At 43.0% G+C, this 26,533-nt stretch overlaps 1 protein-coding gene across 1 annotated transcript; it reads right to left on the reverse strand.

Moving 5' to 3' along the window:
- Positions 1–310: 310 nt before the first annotated feature.
- LOC307124693 (chemerin-like receptor 1) lies at positions 311–18,799 on the reverse strand. The gene is made up of 2 exons (XM_079814097.1): positions 18,727–18,799; positions 311–3,124 (listed from the first exon to the last, which is right to left on the reverse strand). Exon 2 carries the CDS (start codon positions 3,112–3,114, stop codon positions 2,119–2,121), a length of 996 nt encoding a protein of 331 aa, XP_079670223.1. The 5' UTR covers positions 3,115–3,124; positions 18,727–18,799; the 3' UTR covers positions 311–2,118.
- Positions 18,800–26,533: the final 7,734 nt, after the last annotated feature.

The following is a 26,533-nucleotide window of genomic DNA, read 5'->3' on the forward strand; positions in this document are numbered from 1 at the left end:
AAAAGTATCTGCGTTGTCTGGTGTACAGGGATATTTATTGGCTTAAAGCTACACTGTGATATTTTCCCCCATCTAGTGGTGAAAAGGTATATGACCATACAGTGAATTTTAGTTTCTGTTCCTCTCAATTCCGATTTCGTTTCAACTCCTACGGTGGCCGATTTAGTCCAAGATTATCATGGCTTCCAGTTCGACCTCGTCCACATTCGACACGGTGCCTGTGGGATATTCTGTGTGCAGTGGGATGGTTGGAACTCAACAGGCCTAATTATTCGACTAGAAAGAACTGCAGCTAATCCAGAGTGAACTTTGATGATAGTAATGTTTATTCAGTCATCCAATTGCAAGGCATAAACAGGTTTGCGTGGATATGTACATAAATGTGGTTTCTGTGAGAGAACAAATAAGGATGGTAAATATACATACACAGTTAAGAACTGTATAACTATACTTATAAGTTACATTTGTATAATGTAACCGTAAACCAGAGCTTATTGTACCATATATAGGCGCTAAATGCAGCTGCATTAAAAGGAGCGGAGCTGCCGCTGCTAACAAGCGGTGTCGGATTACAAAAGTGTGTGCGCCGCTTTAACGTTAGCACTGCAGTGCGCTCTGTATAACAATTGTTAATATGCCGATCAGACCTGATACATATTTCCATCAACATACATTACAAGCAAATATTTTCTAAAAACGAATAAACATTGTTGATAACAAAATAACTGAATGATTATTCAAATAGGTGAGCATTACACTATTGTATGTTGACACAAAAATACTTCTGAGGTGAAATCAACTGAATTACGCGATGACACACTCTGAAACACATCTACAATGACAATAATTATTATTACTTACGGAGTTATTAACGCACAGAAATACCACACAAGGAAAAACAGACTTTTGAGGAATAAACAAGCCAGGAAAACTCCGTATAACTCTGTTACTGGACGCTGCTGAGATGAAAACTCTCTGCGCATGCACCAGACAAGTCTGAACAAGTTGACGCGCACATGCGCGAGGCAGAGAATTTTGTACAATGTCATCGAGTATTAAAACCGGTTAAAACGCGAAAGGCGAAGCTTGAATTTACGGGTATGTCCCTCTTTGGCTAATGTACTTTCAAGATGGAGGGGCAACATGGCGACCACCGTTAGATCCCATTACCTTATGTATTTTCAATGGCATATTATAAACTTACGAGAATACTTTATTACCTGAAAGAAGTAAATATACATTAATGAGCACATATATTTTTGAAAGAACTAAGTGTTTTTAGCTAAGAATAAACTAAAAAAGTTACACAGTGTAGCTTTAATTCAACTTCTTTGGAAAAGAATCAAGATTGTATTCGCTACATTATTTCGGTTATCACATTCATAAACACTATTTCGGTTATCACATGCATAATTCATCATGGCCTATACAAATAATCATTAAAAATATATTTAAAGTACATTAACATGTTTTCAACACTAAAACATAGGCTAATTATGTAAGCCAAGGAGCGTGCGCTAATATTTTCAGAGGCGCTTTAACATTAAACAGGAAACTCATGAAAATCATGTAAGCTCCGTTCACGTTCAGTATCACCGAAAATCTGAGGGTATAAAGATTTCCTTTTTTCGTAGACAGACGTCAACATTGTCAAAGCAATCCCCATTTACACGGATCCACGAAAACGACTTAAAACGCTGTGTTATGCATGCCAGGCCAGTAGTTGGCGATATCACTTTGTAAAGAACCACTACACGCCTATAGACTGAACATACATGTAATACGTCACTCAAAATCACGTTTTTGTTGGTTACATGGAGACGATAACGATATAGTTTTTAGTTTTCAAAAACGTGCACTTGTTGCAAAAGCTTGCGTTTTCAGGCCACAAAACAGCCACTGTTGTGTAAATGAACGGCCAAAACGCACAAGTTTACTTGTCCATTTTTAAAAATAAGGTGTTATTTTGATGGACTTTTTTGTATTTATTTTTTACAGGTGTTTTTTCTTGTATTTTGAATTTTGAACTTGTTCAAAGGGTTTAGAGTTAACAGAAATGTCTGTAAAATTACTGGATAATATCCTGATAATTTTCTGCCAGTACATTACCTGTTTTTTTTAAATAGCGATTTGTTCACCTTCCCTGTGAACTGTGATTTGTGACCTATTATCATTGTGATCTGGGTCATGCATCATCCACTTCATTTTAAAACTGCGTCCCAGGAATATATAGATGAGTGGACTGGTAAAGAGGTGGATTGCGGCTAGTACAGTAGCTGCTGGAAGTCCATATTCTGACATATTTGTACCCAGGCTGTCGCTTGCAGTGGCTTGAAGCATAGTTAAGAAGATTTGAGGTGCCCAGCAAACAAAGTAGGCAATCTTTATAGCACAGATGATGTGTGCCTGCTTCCTGCATAATTTACAATTTCTGTGAGGTGATGTCACACAGCAGCTGAGAAACATTACCAAAGCTGGCACAACTAGCCCGAGGAGAAACCTCATGACAACGACAGCCTTCAGCTTTGTAGCCCCGTCTTGAGTTGTTTTGGAATCATCAAAGTCATAGTCATCAATGCACTGAAGATATCGGACCTCTCTGGAAAACAGCGAAGGACATGCCAAGACCACTGCAATGGTCCAAGAGAGTGAAATCAGAATGATGTTACAATTATTGCTCTTTTTTGTGCACATGATCTTTAAAATAAGAGGTTCAATGCTCCAGAGACTCAGCATGGTTGCCGTGAAGAACATACTGCCGTAGATGATATAGGATGACAGCTTGCAGCTCGCACTTCCGTAATTCCATTCAAAGTTATTGTAAGCATACAGAAGCTGAAACACAACTGATGTACAGGAGACTAAATGTGTTACAGCCAACGCCACAATCCAAACGGCAACCTCCTGAAAACTCTTGTATTTCCGGCAGCTGATGATGACAATGACGATGAAGTTGAGGGTGACACCAAGGATGAGAACAATCCAATATGAAATGAAGTAAGTCATCTTGATCTCATGTTGGTACTGCTTACTGCTTGTATTGTCTACAATTTGAATTGCAACAATGATAGAATCATAGTCTGTATTGGTCCCATTACTGTGATCTGCAGACATCTTGAAAATCCTGTAAAATAAATAAATAAACAGATTATTTCACTGGGAATACACTGCTCGTTCTGTTCATGTTTTGTTGTGTTGTTTTTATGGAAAAGAGCTGTGTGATGATTTTATTTTCGTGTCCAACAGAATTGTTAACCTGTACAGAATCATGGCCGCAATTACATTTTTTATTTTTGAGTGAACTGTTCCTCTTTCCAAATGACGCACCAATGGGAATGAAAGCATGGGCCGTATTCACAAAACATTTGATCTTATGGACTGTAAATGGACTGCATTTATATAGCGCTTTTAACAGACCAATGGCCATCCAAAGCGCTTTACACATTGCCTCACATTCACCCATTCACACACAGACGGCGGTGTCAGCCATGCAAGGCGCCATCCAGCTCGTCGGGAGCAGCTGGGGTTAGGTGTCTTGCTCATGGACACCTCGACACTTGGTCAGGTGGAACCGGGGATCGAACCACCAACCTTCCGGTTTGTAGACAACCTACATGAACCACTGAACCACTGCCGCCCCTGATCTTACCATTAAGAGTTCTCCTAAATAGCAGTAAAAGTTCCCTTTCATAGGTTCTCTCGACACTGGGAGATTCCGTCGCCATGGGAACGCCTTCGGTGTGACCAATGTCTGAAGCCCTTATACCATCACGCCAATTTATTATTACAGAGACTCTCGCTCTCTCGCTCTCTCGCTCTCTCGCGCGCCGCGTGTAGTTTGAATTCTCCACTGTAATCTAGGGCTGAATCCGAAATCGCCCCTTATAACCTCAAATAGGGCATTATTTGGAGGTGACAGCGCTTTGTAGTGGTGTCCGAAACCCTAGTGGACGTTATTGAGTGCACTCATTCTATCCCATTGCACCGCAATAACGAGTGTACAGCCGATGTACACACATTGCCTGTCCGACTTCACGCACAATCGCAACTGTGCTCTTACTACAGTGCATCAATGAAATGGGTCCCCTCTCAAACAATGACGCGCTGCGCCGCGTTCCGAACGTTGTTTAAGCGACATATACCGGTATTGTGGTATCATCAAAATTCATATCATAAAAAAAAATACAAAAATACTGGTATTCGGTATGAACCGGTATACTGCCCAGCACTACTCCACTCTATGGCTGTACTTCAAGCCTATCAAGCTGAACTATTGAAAGAGTTAGACGAGGGGGAAGGCATGACTCCTGAGGCAGTTAAAGAGCTCAGGCGGGCAACTGACTAGCTGAGAGCTACCAAGCACACCGCCTGCGCAGTAGGAAGGTCAATGACAGTAATGGTGTCAGCCGAGCGCCACCTGTGGCTCAATCTTACTGACATAAAAGAAAAAGAGAAATCTTTCCTATTAGACACCCCCATTTCCAAAGCTGGCCTATTTGGAGAGTCAGTAACTACGGTGGTGGTCAAATTTCGAGCGGCTAAACAACAATCAGCTGTGTTTCGCTAGTTCGTTCCACGGCGGTCCAGGGATTTTTGAACGACAACTGCCTCACGCTCGTTCACGTTCATCCTCCCTTCAGCAACCCCCCACAGTGGTATATGAAGAATCTAGGTGTCTCCCCCCATTGCCAGCCCTTTCGCAAAATCCTGGTCATACAGAGGTTTTCGTACTCTGCATCCGTGGATGAAGCTCCCGCTGCTCCACAAGGGAGTTCAGCTAGGGACATGCTGTCGTCGTAAGATGATTACAACAGACGCATCCCTTACAGGCTGCGGGGCGGTCTATCAAGGACGCCCAATTTTCGGGGTCTGGAGCGAAGTGCATCATGGGTGGCACATAAATCATTTGGAGTTGCTAGCAGTGTTTCTAGCACTCAAACAGTTTTTACCCCATTTGGAAGGGTGTCATGTACTAGTCAGGACGGACAACATGACATGATTTTGTACCTCAAGGACGTTACGTCTCCGTTCCCTCCTCAGGGAACGAGGGTTACATCCGTAACCGAGACGTTCCCTTTCGTTCAGTCACTACAAAAATACTTCTGAGGTGAAATCAACTGAATTACGCGATGACACACTCTGAAACACATCTACAATGACAATAATTATTATTACTTACGGAGTTATTAACGCACAGAAATACCACACAAGGAAAAACAGACTTTTGAGGAATAAACAAGCCAGGAAAACTCCGTATAACTCTGTTACTGGACGCTGCTGAGATGAAAACTCTCTGCGCATGCACCAGACAAGTCTGAACAAGTTGACGCGCACATGCGCGAGGCAGAGAATTTTGTACAATGTCATCGAGTATTAAAACCGGTTAAAACGTGAAAGGCGAAGCTTGAATTTACGGGTATGTCCCTCTTTGGCTAATGTACTTTCAAGATGGAGGCAACATGGCGACCACCGTTAGATCCCATTACCTTATGTATTTTCAATGGCATATTATAAACTTACGAGAATACTTTATTACCTGAAAGAAGTAAATATACATTAATGAGCACATATATTTTTGAAAGAACTAAGTGTTTTTAGCTAAGAATAAACTAAAAAAGTTACACAGTGTAGCTTTAATTCAACTTCTTTGGAAAAGAATCAAGATTGTATTCGCTACATTATTTCGGTTATCACATTCATAAACACTATTTCGGTTATCACATGCATAATTCATCATGGCCTATACAAATAATCATTAAAAATATATTTAAAGTACATTAACATGTTTTCAACACTAAAACATAGGCTAATTATGTAAGCCAAGGAGCGTGCGCTAATATTTTCAGAGGCGCTTTAACATTAAACAGGAAACTCATGAAAATCATGTAAGCTCCGTTCACGTTCAGTATCACCGAAAATCTGAGGGTATAAAGATTTCCTTTTTTCGTAGACAGACGTCAACATTGTCAAAGCAATCCCCATTTACACGGATCCACGAAAACGACTTAAAACGCTGTGTTATGCATGCCAGGCCAGTAGTTGGCGATATCACTTTGTAAAGAACCACTACACGCCTATAGACTGAACATACATGTAATACGTCACTCAAAATCACGTTTTTGTTGGTTACATGGAGACGATAACGATATAGTTTTTAGTTTTCAAAAACGTAACGTTAGTGACTAACGAATGGGGGTCCCAATATAATCCCGCCACTCAGCTGTCTTCCAGTGCCCTGCGTAAGTGTGAGTACCCTGTCGTAAGACTAGTACGGACGAAGGACTCCCACTTATCACAGGAATACCAAGGTACACTGGGATGCATATTCCAGTGAGGAAATGCCAAGATGCCTACCCGTAGGGAGGACTTAGAGAGTACACATATGACCCGCTAAGGGCTGCATATGGGAAAACTCTAGGGTACCAGCCGAAGGTGGATTTTTAACCCTAGGGGTGGCGGGGACACGCCAAGGGAAGAAACCCGCTCATTGCGGAGACTTACGGTGAAATACACGTGTGGGGGTCGCCGGAGGGGAACCATGCACACGGGGCACCTGGCCGGACATGAGGGTCTGGGCTCGAAAGGGCAGACTGAACTGATGTCGGCGTCGACAGTGCTGGAGGAGCTCAGGGCTCTCGGGGAGCTCACCTGAGGAAAACAATCGCACGTATCCAGTCAGTGGAGTGTAATGGCGAGCAAGCGAAGACACCTGAGCCTGGTCCATGACCGGCCCCTCGGGGGGGGGCGAGTACATAGTCGGACACTGGCTCCACCCGGAGATTGTAGAATCTTGCGAATGTGTTAGGTGTCGCCCAGCCTGCAGCTCTGCAGATGTCTGTTAGCGAGGCGCCATTCGCTAGAGCCCAAGAGGAGGCCACACTCCGAGTGGAGTGTGCCCTCACACCAAGGGGACATGGTCGACCTTGCTGCTGGTAAGCCAAAAAAATGGTGTCCACTATCCAGTGAGACAGCCTTTGCTTTGAGAGAGCACTTCCCTTCCGCTCTCCACCATAACAGACAAAGAGCTGGTCTGAGGTCCTGAAACACTGCGTCATGTCTACGTAGGCGCGGAGAGCACGTACTGGACAGAGCAATGCCAAGGCTGGGTCTGCCTCCTCCAAAGGCAGCGCTTGCAGGTTCACCACCTGGTCCTTAAACGGAGTGGTGGGAACCTTGGGCACATATCCAGGCCGGGGTCTCAGGATCACGTGAGTTAGCCGGCCCGAACTCCAGGCACGCTTCGTCAACCGAAAATGCCTGCAGGTCCCCGACCCTCTTAACTGAGGCCAATGCGGTCAGCAGAGCCGTCTTCATAGACAGGAACTTAATATCAACCGACCGCAAAGGCTCAAAGGGAGGCCTCTGCAGAGCACTTAAAACTACTGCGAGGTCCCAAGAGGGTACGAGAGGAGAGCGAGGCGGATTCAGTCTCCTCGCCCCCCTCAGGAACCTGATGACCAGGTCGTGCTGACTTACCTTTTTGTTCTCCAAGAGATCGTGGTGGGCAGATATCGCAGCCACATAAACTTTGAGGGTGGAGGGAGACAGCCTTCGCTCCAACCCCTCCTGGAGAAACTCAAGCACGGACCCGATCGGGCATTTCCAGGGGTCTTCTTGGCGGGAAGAGCACCAGGTGACGAAGAGGTTCCACTTCAACGCATAGGCATGCCGAGTGGACTCTGCCCTAGCGGAAGTGATGGTGGCGACCACCGTAGGTGGCAGGCCACTCAAACCTGCCGCGTCCCGGCCAGGAGCCACACGTGGAGGTTCCACAGGTCGGGACGCGGGTGCCATAGGGTGCCCCATCTCTGAGTAAGGAGTCTCAGAGGAATAGGCCAGGGAGGGGCTGTCGCAAGGAGTATGAGTTCGGGGAACCAGGTCCGGCCGTGCCAGTACGGGGCGACCAAAAGGACCTGCTCCTTGTCCTCCCTGATCTTGCACAAGCTGTGCGAGTAGGCTCACTGGGGGGGACACATAATTGCATAGGCCCCGCGGCCAGCTGTGGCAAACAGATCTACCTGCGCGTCCCCGAACTGTTCCCAAATCAGCTGGACCGTCTGGGTATGGAGTCTCCATTCTCCCGGGAGAGGCTGAAACCCGCGAGAGCTCGTCGGCTGCGTGGTTCAGGACTCCCGGAATATGGACAGCACAGAGGGACCTCAGGCGCTTCTGACTCCATAGAACGAGATGGCGGGCGAGTTTGAGACATACGGCGGGAGCGTAGACCGCCCAGGTGGTTGATGTATGCTACTACGGCCGTGTTGTCTGTCCGGACAAGCACATGTTGACCCATAAGCAACGCTCGGAAGCGGTGCAGGGCGAACCGTACTGCCAGCAACTCGAGGCAATTGACATGCAGGAGGCACTGGGGTCCTGTCCAGGAGCCCGCGGCTGCTTGTCCATTGCACATGGCACCCCAGCCCGTGGCAGAGGCATCCGTTGATACAACAACAACATGCCTGGAAACTCGTTCTAAGGGCACACCGGCCCGTAGAAAACTGAGGTTCGACCACGGGGTGAGCGTCTGTAAGCAGGCCCGAGTCACTTGGACCCGGAGCGTGCCAGACTGCCATGCCCATCTCAGGACTCGATCGCGAAGCCAGTGCTGAAGCGGTCTCATATGAAGCAATCCGAGCAGCGTCACCGCGGCTGCAGATGCCATATGCCCCAGGAGCCTCTGAATAGTTCAGTGGAACCGCACTCTTGCTCTCGATTTGACGGAGGCAAGTCAGCAGAGACTGCGCACGCTCGCTCGTAAGCTGCGCGCACATGGCGACCGAGTCAAACTCCAACCCGAGAAAAGAGATCCTCTGCACGGGGCAAAGTACTCTTTTCCCAGTTGACCCGAAGGCCCAGACGGGCTAAGTGGTGGAGAACCAGATCTCTGTGTCCGCGAACCTGCTCTCGAGAGTGACTCAATAAGAGCTAGTCGTCAAGGAACTCAGGATGCGAACCCCGTGCTGCCGGAGGGGCGCAAGGGCTGCCTCGACAATCTTCGTAAAGACGCGAGGGGACAGAGATAGCCCGAATGGGAGGACTGCGTACTGACATGCCCGCCCCTCGAAAGCAAATCATAGGAACGGTCTGGGTCGAGTTAGGAGGAGACATGGAAGTAGGCGTCCTTCAGGTCGATCGCTGCAACCAATCTACCGGACGAACGCATTCGAAAAGGCGTAGGCTGTCAACATCTCGAACGGAAACCTGTGTAGGTAACGGTTCAGGTCCAGGATTGGTCTTAACCCACCGGTCTTATTGGGTACAATGAAGTAGGGACTGTAGAACCCCGACTTCATTTCGGCTGGAGGGACAGGCTCGATCGCACCCTTCGCCAGCAAGGTGGCAATCTCCGCACGCATGACGGGGGCATGGGCCCCGGTCACGGTATAGCGGACTCCCCTGTAGCCAAAACCCAGCGGGACAGCCCCGGAAGCTGAAGCCATGCTTCCAGAGACTGCACCAACGGGGTCATATGGACGGCAGACGTACCCAGGGTGGGGCAGCGAGGCAGCGTTACCGGCCCGGACAGGGGAGGCTGTTGGGCGTCCCGGGGTCGGGGCACGGTTAACGGCTGCGTCCTGACAGAGGAGACCAGGGAAGGACGCACGTTCCACTGGGGTCTGCTCTGCCAGGAGGCTGGCGACAGAGAGGGATGCGAGTGGCGGGACACATGGGTGGCGCACACCGTCATCACCGGTCTCTGGGTCCTCAGAGACCGGAACATGAGTTCTTCCCAAGCGCTGCTAGCCCGGGGGCCAGCAGCGGAAGGATTTTCCCCCGGCCCTCCACCGGGGGAAGGAGAGGCCCTGCTACCATCCCCTGGGAAGAACTGGAACCCATCTCTGAGTTGTCCACCTCCAGCCTGGCGTTTAACCAGTCTGGGGAGCGGACTGGGCGACATCCTCAACCACCTCCACGGCGCGGCCCAGGTGAAGGCTGCTGCTGGGGCCGGGTGGGAAGAGGGAGGGTGCCCTCGGCGGCGAGCGGACTGAGGCGACTGAGCCGGCGGCTGGTGCAGCAGCTGGCCGCCGGGGCAGTACGTGTTACAGCCTCAGTCTGCTGTGGGGCGGCCGAGAACCATTGGGCGCAGTTCTCAGCCGCGCCGCCGAAGAGGCCAGCCTGGGATATGGGTGAGTTGAGGAGGCGGGCCCGCTCAACATCCTCCACATCACCAGGTAAGGCCAGGTGTTCTCCCGAACCACAGCTGTGGACATCGCCCGACCCAGGGAGCGTGTGGCCACCTTCACCGCCCGGGGGCGGGATCAGTTGCGGCACACAGCTCAATGAAGAGCCCTGGGTCGGCTCCACCCTTGTGCATGTGCAAAGGGGCGGCGGCCTGCCCGTAGCTCTGCAGGACCACGCCACCGAAGTAGACGAGCCCACAGGCTTTGGGAGGGTGCTTAGGACAGCCACACCACGCCACGTCAAAGCCCTCTGTGGACACCGTCGACATCTCACTGTTATCCGGAGCGTGAAATGAACGTCGGGGTTCTTAATACCACAGCACCGCCCTCAGGTCACCCTGGCCACCAGCCAAAGTACCATCTCACTCGGGGACGGTAGATTGGGGTGTGGCAGAGGGGACTCTCTCTCCTCACGGAGATCATTGAGAAACGTGGAATGGAAACGTGACACATCCGCAAACACTGCCCGAACGTGCTGAAGCCCTGAATGCGCCCATAGACAGCAGCGGAAATCGATCGCACCCAGAAGTGCACGGGCGAGCCGTCTTGAAAAAGACGTGCCACGCGCAAGCTCTTTTTGTGAGAGGAAAGCCTCGCAGTCGATGCCGAAGCGCCCAGGGAAACACACACCAGCTGTCAAACGGACCACTGCGCAGATCAGCAGGCAGGAAGTATGCGATCACTGGAACGCGCCGTTACACCAACACCGACTGGAAAGCTGCTCGTCTCGAAGAAGCTGACAGAGTCTCAGAAGGCTGTAGGAGTGAAGAGGTAGGTTCTCTTGGCTCCGAAAGCAGAAACATAATGCGATATTGCCACGTACTTCCTTATATACTCACGCGGTGAGGCGGAGTTACGTATGCAAATTCCGCATGCCCTATGGCATTGGCACGCCATTGGGCGTTTTCTCTAAGCTCGAAGATGATAGGCTTCTAAGCGAAACCCCCATTCGTTAGTCACTAACGTTACGTCGTAGTGACTGAACAAAAGGGAACCAAGGTTACATACGTAACCAAGACGTTCTTAGGTAAGAGTTTTCTCTTAAAACCTATTTCAACACATGCTGCTACTGGTATATAAGCATCTTAATTTATTCCCATAATATTTCTCTTGAGGCCGCACATAGTGAAAAAAAGAGAACAAAAGTATTTTGTGTTAAATAGGTTGTTTAGTGCTTAAAGTCCGAGCTTAAAATAAAACTGCTCTTAAAGGGGGGATGAAATGCTGTTTCATGCATACTGAGCTTTTTACACTGTTAAAGACTTGGATTCCCATGCTAAACATGGACAAAGTTTCCCAAAAAAAAGTTGGATGTTTGATGGATTTTTTCGGTGCCAAAAATACTCCTTCCGGTTTCCAGAAAGTTTTTTCGAGTATGGGTATAAGTGACGTCAGATGGGGCGGAATGTCCTTGTATGGGTAAACCAATGTTTTAACGACCTTAACCCCTTAAGTTTTAGATTTTTAGATCACAAGTTACAATTGTAGAATGTGTGTGTTAGAGTGGATTTTCAAACCGCTCCCGTCCCACTCCCACAAAAAAAATCCTGTCCCATCCCAATCCCACGAAAGAATTGGGGGAAATTCCCGTCCCATCCCAATCCCAGAAGAATGACTCCCGGGGGGTATCAGGGTATGTAAGTAATCATGGCAACTCAGTTTCTGAACATAACCTGCTCCGGAGCAGGTTATGTTCCAGGGTTAGTTTGCTTAAGAGGTATTCAGATGTGTTTTATATAATTATTATAGTTATTAATATAACCAAATTTGTTTCAGTTATATAATATACAATATTATATATTAATTCTAAAGAATTAGAATAAAAAAATAAGTTTAAATGCTAATTCAATTAAAATATATTTATTATTTATTTATTGTCTCATCTCACACATGGATCTGCATTCAATTAATTAGCATCAAACAAACATTATCATTTTTTGTAAAGATTACTTATTAAACGAAAAGATGATTGCATAACCAGAATGGCGCGCTTTTTCTTAGCGTCTATTTTTTTACGGTCTATGGTCTGTTTCCATGGTGAATCATCGATTCGTCACTCTGTTGAGAATGTCTTGTCTGTTCACAGTTAACACACTCACGCCCGTTTCACACATACTCCGTCTGCAGTGCATATGCGGTGCGTGTTGCGGTGCGTATGCGGTGCAGGAGCAGCACGCGCTGTTGTGCTTTCAGCGCAACTGATCCGCGGTTGTAGGCTATACCACAAACACAGCATTTATTCATTATTTTTTAAATTTCAAATCCAAAAGTTGTTACTGAACATGGCTTGTCAGAATTGCAATTCTCAATTCTTTACACTTAGATGTCACGTTTTAACGTAGTAGGCCTACATTTAAACAACGTTTTATTCAATTCATTAGGCTACTTTATATTTATATAGCCTATAGCCTACTTTAGATTTAGCTCACACAAGTGGTAAAACATTTAAACATTATAGCCTATAAACATTTAAAAATAGAAACTTACAATAGGCTATACAAAAACAGCCGACTCTCATCTTTTCTTTCGTTTTTAAACCCTTTTAAAAGCAGGTCATAAAGACCTTTGTATTTCCACCTCCAAGAACGTACGAGTGCTATCCATTATTTAATTTTTTTTACCTAAATGCCAGGTAAGGTGTCGCTTCCTTGCTTTACCCCCAAAAAAAGCCATGTGTTGACTTTGAAACAGAGTATATTTTAAAGCATCAGTGGTAAAAATTACTAGATTTTCGCGTCAGTACATGTTTATTTTAATGTGAACAATGTGCTGTCACTTTAATTCAGCAGTGGAAAGCATGGAACACAGTTTCTCTCTGTTGACAAAAAGGACAGCCATGATCAACACCAGGGTTTAAAATGGAAATAAAAGCATTAACTGCAACTATGTAAAACTCTCCACTGCAAGTCCCCTACTCTCTTAGTTAATGGTGACTTGTACAGAGCTCTCCATTCTGTTTTTTTGTCCTCTCTTATCTGGAGGATGTTGTGCCAGGGTGTATCCACCCTATTATCTAAACTTTTTATTCAACGATTTTACACAGCTTTTATACAAAACTTTCCCAGAGGCTGACTCCACACCCAAAAATGACAGATTTTCAGAATACAAAAAAACACTTTTACATTCTTCTAAATTTGAAGATACAAACAGATTAGGAAAAGGATCTCGACAGTTTGGAATAATAGATCCCTCTGAAAAGGAAGAAGGCAGGGTCGGCGAAATGCTGGAACTCGTGGGATTTTATTTTCAACTCAGTTATAAACATAAACTGGCGCCTTGCGCACTCATATCAATCACTCAAAACTTGTATCCTCCTCCGATTAAAAACAGCTTTCTCTCAAATCACAGTCACAGTCCCAGTGTCTCTCCCACGAGTCCTCAGCGTCTCTCTCCCCTTTCACACTGCTTCCGGCCGGGCTTTTAAGCGGTCTCTCCGCGCCAATCACTGCAATCAGACACCGGTGTTTATCATCATGCACTTGACCTACTTTCTTACCGCTCGTCTCCTGACCTCCTCCGTCCGTGCAGACCTCGCGAAACCACGCCCCCCTCGCCACATACCCCCACCGCCCGTCTCAGGCCGGGGAGCCATCCGGCCTGCAGCCCCAGTTTTACACCATGACGGCGCGTCAGAAAATTAAAACTCCCGCTACCTGGCCCAGCCATGCTCCCAGTACAAAACCAGGAGCATACACTCTAGAATATTATACACTTTACCCTCCCCCCAAAAAAATAAAAAAACACACAAAAATAAATCACAAAAAACAAACAAACAAACAAAACGATAGAAAAGATAGAAAGTAAGATAGAAACCTTCGTACCTGACACACGCCAAACACTCGCACTCAACGCTCCGCCCACTCACTCAGCACATGCGCACAGAGAGAGAGAGAGAGAGAGAGAGAGAGAGAGAAGCAGAGAGGAGGAGAGAGACTGAGTGAGTGTGAGTGTTTGCCACATTGTTTTATAGGCTCACTCCTTCATTTGTGTGTATGTATGATGTGTTTGATTTATTGATTTTAATTGGATAAATAAATAAATATCCTCGGAATTACAGTTTTCTCATTCATATGGGTGCCCATTTTTGTCGAATGCGGGATTAAGGAGTTCTTTTTTCAAGCATTTAACATTGTAGAATCAAGTCAATTTTTTGTGTGTGTTCAGGTGGCAAACTTAGGAAAAGTAGCAAAGTCTTGAAGGCTACCGCTCAGATTAAGGAAAGTATTTTTACACATTTATTAATATTTAAAAAAAAATTAAAACGGTATATAGTTGTAGCCTGTCTCCATGAAGTAAACTACAGTGTTTGTATCCATTCATTGACATTAAACATGATCAAAGGCTATGTTTTAAAATTTTGATCATTGTACATCATGATATGCATATTATATTATATGACGAAATCCATGTGAAAACAGCTTATGGGTAGCAACTTTTAAAGCTCCGCCTCTAAGTTCCGGTTCTGTGGCTGTTGTTCTGAAACTGTGGTGCTGCAGTTGCGTAAAAAATGGTTAGGATTCTTTGAAAGCTTTTTATTTCAGATAAATGCTGTTCTTTTGAACCTTCTATTCATCAACGAATCCTGGAGGGAAAAAAAGCATATTGTGAGCATATTCAGCATAAGAGACTTCTTTTAAAAACTAGGTGTTTTGACCAGGTTTTGACCCGGAAGGGCAAAAAGGTTTTGACCACAACAGCGGTGAAGGTATTCTGCTTAGGGCCCCATAAAAGCTTGGGCCGGCCCTGCCTGTGACTCAAAGACTATTAATAAATATAACTAACTCTAAGAGCACAGTTGAATGACTTGAATTGAAATCGAATATATGACTCTTTCATCGTGTGCACACTGGCTTGATCAGGACATCTGCAACTTTTAAACCGTCTAGTCTGCGCCCCACTCGCCCCGACAGCTGCTGAAAGAGGTTTGAATCAATGATTAATCCATTTTGACTGTGTTAAGTTCTGCGTTATATTCTACAAATATGTACTTCACGAAAGACATAACGTTATTGTAGTTCTGTCTGAAGTTAAAGCACAACACAAAGGTAAACGCATTCTTGTTGTTAATTTTTTGTTGTAGGACTATAGCACAGTACTATGTATCAGTGAATGACACATTTTGGCTGTGGTGTGTGCAGTAATGTGTGTGTAATGCCTGCTAATTACGTTGTTCATTCCGATCACTTATCAGTCTTTGTCAGACATATGGGTTTGTTGTGTGTGACGTCACCGCGGCGCCATCTTAGAGGTATCACCACTGACTGACTCGTATTGAAGATATTATAAGAGTAGAGATAACAAACAAATAAATAAAAATGGAGAAGCAAAAGAAAAATTAGAAAAAGCAGAACCGCGATTAACTCAATAAAGATGCTAGGGACAGTTATTTGGAAAAATTGTCATCCTTTCAGAACATGGATCCATATGAGCTGACGGAAATAAGTTGGAGCGCTGATCCCGCATTGCTACCTCCATCCTCATACCTCAACATTGGCAACTACACTGAAAAAACAGGAAAACACATGTTGTCCAATTTACTTAATCGTATCATTTGTGATCTACGCAACAAATTTGTGTTTCTCTTCTAAACATGATTTCATTTCTTTCGATTAATGTAATTCTCTAAAATGTGCAATCTACTAGATTAAATTATTTGGGGTGAATGTGAACCAATTAAGTACTTGAAAATGATTTTTGCTGAAACTGTTGTTCCAAGTATGCTTTGCTTGGGACTTGACGACTAGAGTAAAATTGTTGAAATTAAGTGTTATTTTATGTGTTTTTGGGCAAAATGAGAAAAAGGGGGAGACTTTATATTGTTTATTAGTGTTTAATGTTTAATTATGTTGGAATTATTCGAACCATTTAAATTACACTGGGTTACCATGGAGAAGAGCGGAGCGATTGTTTAGGCTGTGGACTGACTCAGCACATGTCATAAAAGAGCATTTCACACTTAGCACATATATAATGTGCTATTGCTGGCAAATACAACGAAAGTTACTGAGTACTGTGTTACAGATCAGTCAAGTGACATCAAAAATATACATGTATTTTGATTAAAGAGGCAGGGTCTTAAGCCCCCGTGTGCACCACTGTTGTTAGGGAGCCATATTAAAATCATTGTGAGACTACTCAATTCGGTTTCTTAAAAATTACTTAATTCTATTATGTTGAAATTATGTGAACAAATTATGTTTGTTTAACTTAATTGAATCATGTGGAACCGATGTAGGCCTACATGATTAAATCATGTAAATCCAACACACCATTTTTTTCAGTGTATCTTGTTTATTGTATAAGCACATATACCAATGAACAATTTAAAAACGAAGTCTCTTGAAGCCCACGGACATTTCACCAATGGCTGGGTACAGAATTTATTTACATTCCGACCGAAGGACTGCGTCAACACAGTATCAGCAAATACCTTACAAATGGCGGCTCCGCCCATAATGCACTTTGGTTCTCACGAGTGTGACATCACCTGACAAAGACCGATTGGGCACTTTTTGCACTCAAATTAGTTTATTCTTACTGTTGACATTTGAAAATGATGCATGTGAAATGATGCCCACTGACTGGGTTTGAAACTCACTCAAAACAAGTCAAACTATTATAGTCCCTTTTAGTCACTAGGTAATTAGCAGTAATTAACACAGCAGCCATAGTTACTGCCAACTGTTTATGTAGTATATCCTAAACTAGCAGCTAGCTAATTGAATATTAATTTCATATCCGAAAGATTGATTCTTTATGACAAACAAAGACAGTACTACAAAACACAACATTTTGTTTATTTTCTGTGCTAGAGTGGTGCAGGTATGATGTCAGAACCATAGATATCCATAATAAAGGCTAGATGTCTGGCCAATGGAGGTCGACGTCCGCACCTGACGGCCATCTTGTCACAGGCAGCTCGCTCACTCGTAACATTGTTTTCATGGTGCTTGAACTTTTTAAATAACCATAACTTGCTCAATTTTCTACCGATTTTCAAACTGTTTGGTTTGTTATAAACGTCAGAGATGTAGTTATGACACTGCATACTAATGAAAAATTTATATAATTTGTTCAAGCATCCATAATTATAGCCACGTTAATAACGTTTATAAGAAACCAAACCATTTGTAAATCCGTCAAGATTTCAGTGAGATAAGAGTATTTGTGTGAATGCAGATCACTCGCCTTACATCAGGTACCACAGAGCCCTGCCTGTGACAAGATGGCCGCCGGTGATGATGTTATAGACTCCGCCGTAAGACATCTAGCCTTTATTATGGATATCTATTATTGTGCAGGAAAAAAAATACGTACAATCTTACGCACCTCGGGTCGTTAGCGACCCTATACAATTTTGACAAAAAACTAGTGGAAAAACAGCCATTCAATTATAATTGTATAATTTTTTTCTTGTTATATTGTTTAAAATGGATTGATTGAGGAATACTAAGAAGGTTGATGTCTAACTTTTAAAAAATGAATGAGGAGGAGGGTAGTGAATGATGTCTCGTGTCGCTAAAGACCCGATGTATGCATTTAAGGGTTAAATTGTTCCCAGCGTTACTTGTCGTAATTGCATTTTTACCAGTAATAATTACAATTAGAGAGCTCTATAATTAAATTATTACTAGTAACAATTATGATTAGCTCTACAAATAAAGTTTTACTAATCGTGTCTCCATTGACTTCCGTTAATTTTTAATTAGAGAGCTCTACAATTTAATTGTTACTAGTAAGAATGCAATTGCAGAGCTCTCTAATTCTAATTATGTATAATTGCAGAGCTCTGTAATTGAATTAGAGAGCTCTGCAATTGCATTCTTACTCGTACAAATTGAATTACAGAGCTCTCTAATTCTAATTATTACTAGTAAGAATTTATCTGTGGAGATCTGTAATTCAAATTCTTACTAGTAACAATTAAATTAGACAGCTCTTTAATTGATTTAGAGAGCTCTCTAATTCAATTGTTACTAGCATTACATTGCAGAGCTCTCCAATCATAATTGTTACTAATTGAATGATTAAAAATGCAATTACGAGTAACGCTGGGAACAATTAAAGCTAAAATGGCTTGCCATATATATATACCTCAACTGCAAACACTGGGTTTCTGCACGGCTGCTGCTGCGCAAGTTTGACAAGCGTTGGTTGTGTTACTACGTCGCATTTAGATCAATTTCTTATTTTGCGGATCATCAATCTAAATACACTGACAAATATCATAAAATGTTAAAATTAAAGCTTGAGATTTTACTGGGGCACAGCAGATTTGTAATGGGGTACGTAAAAGCAAGGCATAGAATTTCACAAATATTTTGTCTGCCTTTGCATTGCTTTAATACGTTAGTATTTTAACATGTCATATTTCTCCCCCGTGCATCCAGTGAATCCAGCATTTAATATTTAGATGTCAATTCCGAAACAAATCGTCTGTTGCCTCAAAGTCGAGCCAAGACATCACTTAAACGCTGTTGCTTTGTCACATCTCACAATGGTAGTCATCAATGACACTGCCAACAATGGACAATAAATAACTTACTTACGTCTATGCTTGGTTTGGAGAGGTTGTGCGAGCTCTACAGTGTTGCCTGCGATTTTGCAATCTGCAGCCCCTTGTCTTCCCAAAACCCGCCCACTCCAAGAAAAGCCCACCCAACACTTTAACTGACAAAATAATGTTATAGAATGCTGTTTCGGACCTTTCATGCGATCGGAAAGAAGATGAGGCCCTTCTCTGACTACGTTTGGATGTACGAGTATTAAAATGTTGGTACGAGATAATATTGCAAAGCTGATGTATGCTACAGTAGCTACACTGAGTGCGTTTACATCACTGGTCTATATCAGTGGTTTACATGCACGTTCTTAGCAGTGGCGGCTGGTGATAATTATTTTTGGGGGGGCGTTTTTTTTCAAGATGCATGTTTACTAAATTCAAGCATTAAATTCAATTCAAATTTATTTGTATAGCGCTTCATATCATTACAAAATGTATGATTTAGCTATATCATTTCAAAGCAGCTTCACAGAAAATGCATCTACATTACAATTTAAATTGATTTGTACATGCTATGCATTTCAGAAATGCACATATACAGAGCACACAGATTAGCTAACTATCTATTATTAATCAAAATAATAACTATGGCACAGAAATAACAATTCATGGTGTTAGTGAATAGGGTATAGAGATGAGCATGGAAGAGAAAACAGTGTCTTCACTTTTTACACATTCATTTACCACATATAATTGAATGAGGAAATGAAAAACAAAAGAAAACAGCCACAACAGACTAGCATGTTGACTAGAACATACATTTTGCTCTCCTTTCTTTCTGGCCAGCAAATTTCTCAATGACTCTCTGATTTAAGTCAGTCATCTCAGTAGTGACGTTTGCATTGTTCAGTCAGATATTTGAGGTCTCTTACCCCCGTTGTTGTACACAAAACTTCAGTACCAACACTTTGAAATAAAAGACAGGGAAAGCAATAAAGGGCATTGCTAACAACATATCCAGCCAGCCACCTACGTTTCTCATAACAAGCGTGTGAAGCTCCAAGTGCAGCTGCGTCCTGTCATTGGCCTGCTGCTGGATTAGTAAATCGCGTTGGTCCGGTTCGGGATCTTCCAACGAACGCCTTGTGAAAGAATTTGATTTAACTGCTGCCATCTCTATGAAAGTGATCATCCTAAAGGTTTTGGCGGAGTCGGAGTGCTTGTGTCGCCTGCGCACTTTCGCTATAGTGGCCAAGAACGGAAAGTTGAATGACAGGTGACGAGAACCAATCAGATTGGATAAAATAACATGCATCCAATTCTGATTCGCCAGGGACGCAACGACCTGCATCCGGAGGAGGATCTTTAAGAACCAATTAGAGACCAGCTTCAGGTCACATGCTGCCCGTATATTTTTAGACTCAGATAGACATCCATTTGTCCGGCGTCCCTCACGCATGAAACATCTGACATCATAAACATATTGAAACATATTGAAGCATATTGATGAAACATATTGAAGAACATATAAAATAGTTAACCCATCAAAGCCAGTTTTTATTAAATGCTGAGGCTCTTACTAACAGCCAGCACATCGTATGAGTAAACTATTTTATTTTTATTTCACTTTTATATCATTTTTGTATACATGTATATTTCTGGAATTTTGATGGGGGCGGCGCCCGAGCGCCCTCTATTGACCAGCCGCCACTGGTTCTTAGGCCGATTATGTTTAATAAGCCGACAACGAACATGTCATGTAAACGCGGTAACCCGTTTTCTTTTATTGGAGTAAGGTCATAAACGGCTTGGAACAGGTTTTTTGCCTCTTATCCCGATTTCGCGCTCCATGTAAACGCATTAACCTGCTTTCTGTCGGCTTATTGAAGTGCGCATGTGTGATAGGTGACAGAAACGCATACTTAGAGCAGATTTAAACACATCTAGACAGAGCGAGTGTTTTGCATGAAAGAAAGGATGAAATATATAACAAACGCAAACTCTTTTAAGACCCAGAAATTTGTAAAAATGTGTTCTCATCTCTCGTGCAGTAGAAGTGGTTCAGTCAAAACGCTGCATCGGTAACTGCATGAGAGAGAAATATATGAGCCGTACGTTTCCCGCTGACACGTTGTAAGCTTTATTTAACATCACAACTGACATGACATATGGAATAGCAACTCGGAGTCAGATACGGAAATTATTATTTTTGATGTCACTACAAGGAAATAATCCGATTTATTAATAAAGTCATGTAAACGCGGTTTACTTGTGTTGTCAGTTTACTGGTTTGCATGAAAACGGAAGTGCACATCGAGGGCGCATATCGACCGCAAAGGGGGGGGGGGGGGGGGGGGTTGCTTGCGAGAACACTTCTGAGACCTAAAATGACAAACGGGATACGGTCTCGTGGACTTAACGGACACGCGCACGCAGCGGCCATTGAGAGAGCATTTTCTTGTGGTGCCCCCCTGAGCACTTGGTGCCCTACGCACAGCGCGTAATGGGAGCGGCGGCACTGATTGTGTAGCTTCTCAAAAACATCATCATCTTTTGCTCCGTGAGCCACCACACATCCTCATCTTAGCGCAGCTTAGCATTAACTGCTTTATGTAAAACTTATAAAAGACTTCACATAACAGTTTAAACAATAAACAGATCAGAACAATGACAAATATACATGGGTTACACAATGATCTACCTGGACAAAAGAAGAATGAATAAAGCATGTATTGTGTGGCTTCTCAAAAACTTCATCATCTGTTTGGAAATAACAGCACATAAGCCACGCGAACATGCAAACAATATACACTTCGACAAAAACGGCACATCGGTGTAATCCCACAATGTAAATCAAGTTAAAACACTCCAAAGAACAGTTTTTGACATGAACATCAATTAATACATGGGCATCTGAGCCATTGTATGTGGGTGGGACAAGACCCACCCACTTTTTATGATAAATGATATTGGACCCACTCACTTTTATCGTCTCTAATTCAGCACTAAGCGATAAACTCTTATTATTAAACACACGTTAGGCGCTTTATTTCCAATTTTCTTTTATTTTAATTGAAAGAGAAAAGTGCCTTTTCGATCTGATATGTGGTGGGAAAAGGGAGTAGAGTGAGTTCGGCAACAGGCAAATTCGAAATGCGGGTCGATTTGCGTCAAAACTTGATTGCATCTTACCCTTACACTATTGCTACTCTCAATGATAAGGTGATTTCCGTAATGTTGTCTTGTCCAACCAGACGTTTAGCAAACAAGGTGATATATTTGTACCTAATGTAATGCAAATGGCATCTTTTTTCTGAGAGAGGACCCATCCACATTTTTTTGGCTTCCGACGACCTTGAATTAATATGTTGAAATTGTATTACCTTTGGCTCCGTGAGCCACCCACAAATCATATATATACCAGCATAATTAAATCAAAAGACAATCCAATGAAAATCAAACAATATATTCAAAATAAGAGAATCAGAGTTTTTTATAATAAAGAAAAGATTTTGAGTGAAAATAATAATGTTGATTTTACACGTACTTCTCGAATGAGACTTTTTCTCAAAACAATAAGTTCAGATCTCTGAACAATTAGTTTCTTGTTCACATTAGTTTAGAATTCATCATGACACCTGTTAGTGGGTGGGATATATTAGGCAGCAAGTGAACATTTTGTCCTCAAAGTTGATGTGTTAGAAGCAGGAAAAATGTAGCCTGACAAGCCAGACCCACATCAAGATGTTGGGTCTGGGAACTCACCATTGGCAGGGCTCAATCCGAGGGGCGGGATAAACGGTTGTCTTTCAGAATCAGAATCAGAATCAGAAAGAGCTTTATTGCCAAGTGTGCTTGCACACACAAGGGGTATGCTTTAGTATGCTTTGCCATAGGTCCTGGAGGATTGGCAGGGGAGCACCAATAATCCTCTCTGCAGTCCGGATTGTGCGGATTGTGCGTTGTAGTCTCTTGATGTCAGATTTGGTAGCTGAACCAAACCAGACAGTGATGGAAGTGCATAAGACAGACTCGATGACAGCAGAGTAGAACTGACTCAACAGTTCCTGTGGGAGGTTGAACTTCCTCAGCTGACGAAGGAAGGACAGTCTCTGCTGGGCCTTTTTCACAATGGAGTCAATGTGATTGTCCCACTTCAGGTCCCGAGAGATTTAAGTGCCCAGGAACCTGAATGACCCCACTGCTTCCACAATGCTGTTCATGATGGTGAGTGGGGGGAGAGCTGGGCTGCTCCTCCTGAAGTCCACTATCATCTCCACCGTTTTGAGCGTGTTGAGCTCAAGGTTGTTATAACTGCACCAGACAGCCAGCTGTTCAACCTCCAGTCTGTAAGCAGACTCGTCACCGTTTTGATTGAGTGGTGTCATCTGCAAATTTCAGGAGCTTCACAGAGGGGTCTTTAGAAGTGCAGTCATTGGTGTACTTTCAAATTCCCTCTGCACGCAATAGGATAGCGCTACAACTAACCAGAGCAACAAAGAAGGTGAAGCAGAGCTAGTTGATAGATTCAACTTTTGCTGTATCCGGTCGGCAAAACTCTGAACACATCTTCCTTTCTTAAGAATGACTTCAGTGCCGTTCTTTGTTCTTTTCTCAAAGAAAAGCTTAAAGGGTTAGTTCACCCAAAAATGAAAATTCTGTCATTAATTACTTACCCTCATGTCATTCGACCCCAGTAAGACCTCTGTTCATCTTTGGAACACAAATGAAAATATTTCAGTTGAAATCCGATGGCTCAGAAGCATCATGAAGCTTCGAAGCGTTATGAATCAGTGAGTCGATTCAGCGGTTTGGATCGCCAAAGTCACGTGATTTCAGCAGTTTGGCGATTTGACACACGATCCAAATCATGAATCGACTCACTGATTCATAACGCTTCGAAGCTTCATGATGCTTCATGATGCATTGTTTTGAAATCGGTCATCACTATATAAGTCATTATTCAGGGTTTTTTTGCGCAAAAAAACTATTCTCGTCGCTTCATAAAGTTATTGTAGAACCACTGTTGTGAGATGGACTTTGTAACGACGTCTTTAGTACCTTTAATGGGTCTTGAGAGTGTAAAGTGCATTGTGCCAATGGAGGCCTTTCTGAGCCATCGGATTTCAACTAAAATATCTTCATTTGTGTTCCGAAGATGAACGGAGGTCTTACAGGTGTCGAAGGAGATGAGGGTAAGTAATTAATGACAGAATTTTCATTTTTGGGTGAACTAACCCTTTAACTCCAAGTCTTCCAGAGTCTCGGCCAAAGCAGATTCGAAAGACCGCTGTTTGCCAGCTTCTTTGTTTACGAGTAGCACGCGGAACTGCGGCAACTCTGCCGTCATTATGTTAAGCCCACCCACCGACTCTATACACGATGTGATTGGCCTGACCAGAGTTTTGGTTTTTCCAGCTCGCAAGCCAACGGAGAGTTGCTAGACACCCTGGCTACAAATTAGATTTAGATTACTCAATGTAAAGTAAAAAATCTCAAGCTAGACCAGTCACTCACTGTGAAACAGTTACAGAGACTGTTAGGTCTGATGGCAGCAGCGTCCAACGTGACACCTTTTGGCCTGCTGTACATGAGACCTTTGAAGTGGTGGCTCAGGACCACGGGATTTTTCCAGAGGGGCTACCCACTCCGTATGACCGTATGATCACTGCCGTGGGATGGCAATGTCTCCGTGCCTTGATTATATGGAGGGAGCATTGGTTCCTGTCCCAGGGTCATGTGTTAGGATCTCAGTGTCATCGAGTCACTCTCACGACAGATGCTTCTCTCACAGGCTGGGGAGCAGTAATGGGTGTGTGGAGGAGCCATCATCTTTCATGGCACATAAACTACCTGGAGATGATGGCAGTATTCTTTACATTACAGTTTTTCTCAATTGTTTACACACAAATACTGGTACTTGAGACAATGACCACAACATGTAACTCATGCACCAATCCCCTGAACCAATTCTGCTAAACTACAAGCAAACTTCCTTTACACTCAAATTGCAGTTCTAAAACACACTTTTTTCAAAACGCTACACACAATTCTCTGCATTTGGCACAATTTTCATGCAGGAAATCTCATTTTCACAAGGAACACACTGCCAGTCAAATATGCACACTGACTCATCACATGGACAAACACCTGTCACACAGTTTTACAATGAGCAAACAGAGCTTTAGCATAAAAGGGCAACAGGTGAGCTCTTCTGTTTTGGGGCAGCATTGTTTTTTTTTTTTACTGTAACGGTAAATTCTTCTGTTGTTTTGTATGTATACCAATGTATATGCAACTTTGTGTTGGTTGGGATGCACACCTTGTACATTGTTTTTGTGGGAAAAATAAAATATATGTTACTGTGTATTTGTGTGTTATGAGAACAAAAATATTCTCAAATATTTTACAACACACTTATGTATGTACTGCCTGTAGTAAGTGTAACACTGAACCAAAAAGAGATCCAAGTCATTATGATGAACGGAGAAGAAGTGTTTTTTCCATTCATCATAGGGTTTTACACTGAGCACAGTGTTCAACTGGTTCTTATAAATGTCTAGTTTGTAGATGTTTGTGTGTGTCATTTGAAAACAAAATACCATTTTGAGAAGAAATAACATTGTTTGGAATGTAAAGTTTCATTTGGCAGGAGAATTGAGGGGTAGTACGGTGACGCATTGCTGCCACATATTTTTTCCACTCAATTATGCAGTAAGGGCTGGTGCAAAATGCGGCACTGGCATCTCAAAGCGACTTTAACTGAGCAAGGAGAGAATGCGCCCAAAGTTAAGCATTTCTTACAGTTTTTTCCAATTGCTAACATACAATTTTTCAACCTAGTCTGGTTAAATCAAAATACTTAACACAATTCACAAAACCACACACCCAAACAGCAAAATACCTCATGTATCCTGCAAAATGAAGCACTGCAACCGAAACTACACATAGCATTATCAAAATCAAACTTTTGCACGAAATGGCACACTTCATTCATATTACCAGATTTTTGTCTAACCAACTACACACTGTTGGGCATAATGAAAAGCACCCTCATCTTTAGTATGCTTTGCCATAATACTACATTTTTTATCAAATTGTTCACATGCATATTTGCAGATATACACACATGCTGTTGAAACATTTTTTTTTTTTTTTTTTCACTACGCTAAACAAGTCAGTGCAACATATGCACAACAGATATATTTGCATGGGACTGAACAAAAATATTCTGACAAAAAACAGTAAACTGAAAAAAAAAATTCAGAAAAAAAATATCACAGTTAAAAAAAAGGAGGCAAGAAAAATACTTAGGCAGCATCTTGCATCTCAGGTGCTCACCTGTGGTCTTTTTATAGTGCTTACATCCTGATTGAAGTGTTAACAATTAACCAATGAGGTGTTTTGCCAGGTGGCACATGTATTGGCCAATTAGCTCATGTAGTGTCATTTTGAATGCCAGTGTTTTGAAATGGCAAACATGTGACTTTATGTCAGATTGTTGTGTCTTATGCAAAGAACCGTGTTCAGTGCATTTAAAAAGTGCCATTTTGAATTGCAAAATGTGTGTAAAGCAGAAAATGTGTTTAGACTTTTGAAGACTTGAGAAGAGGTATTGCCTTCTGTGTGTCAGTTTAAATAATTGTGCTGTCCATGTCATTTTAGTGTGTTAGCAATTGGAAAAAACTGTGAAGGGTCGGTACACTTCATTACAAATCATATATATACCAGCATAATTTAATCAAAAGACAATATATAAAAAATAAGAGAATCAGAGTTTTTTATAATAAAGAAAAGATTTTGAGTGAAAATAATAATGTTGATTTTACACTCGTTACGCGTACTTCTC

This window comes from Gobio gobio, assembly GCF_949357685.1.
Source record: "Gobio gobio genome assembly, chromosome: 4".
In the NCBI taxonomy this organism is placed as follows: domain Eukaryota; kingdom Metazoa; phylum Chordata; class Actinopteri; order Cypriniformes; family Gobionidae; genus Gobio; species Gobio gobio.

Bases quoted from the DNA above. Each gene is read 5' to 3' on its own strand.
- LOC307124693 (XM_079814097.1), bottom strand. From the start codon at position 3,114: ATGTCTGCAGATCACAGTAATGGGACCAATACAGACTATGATTCTATC.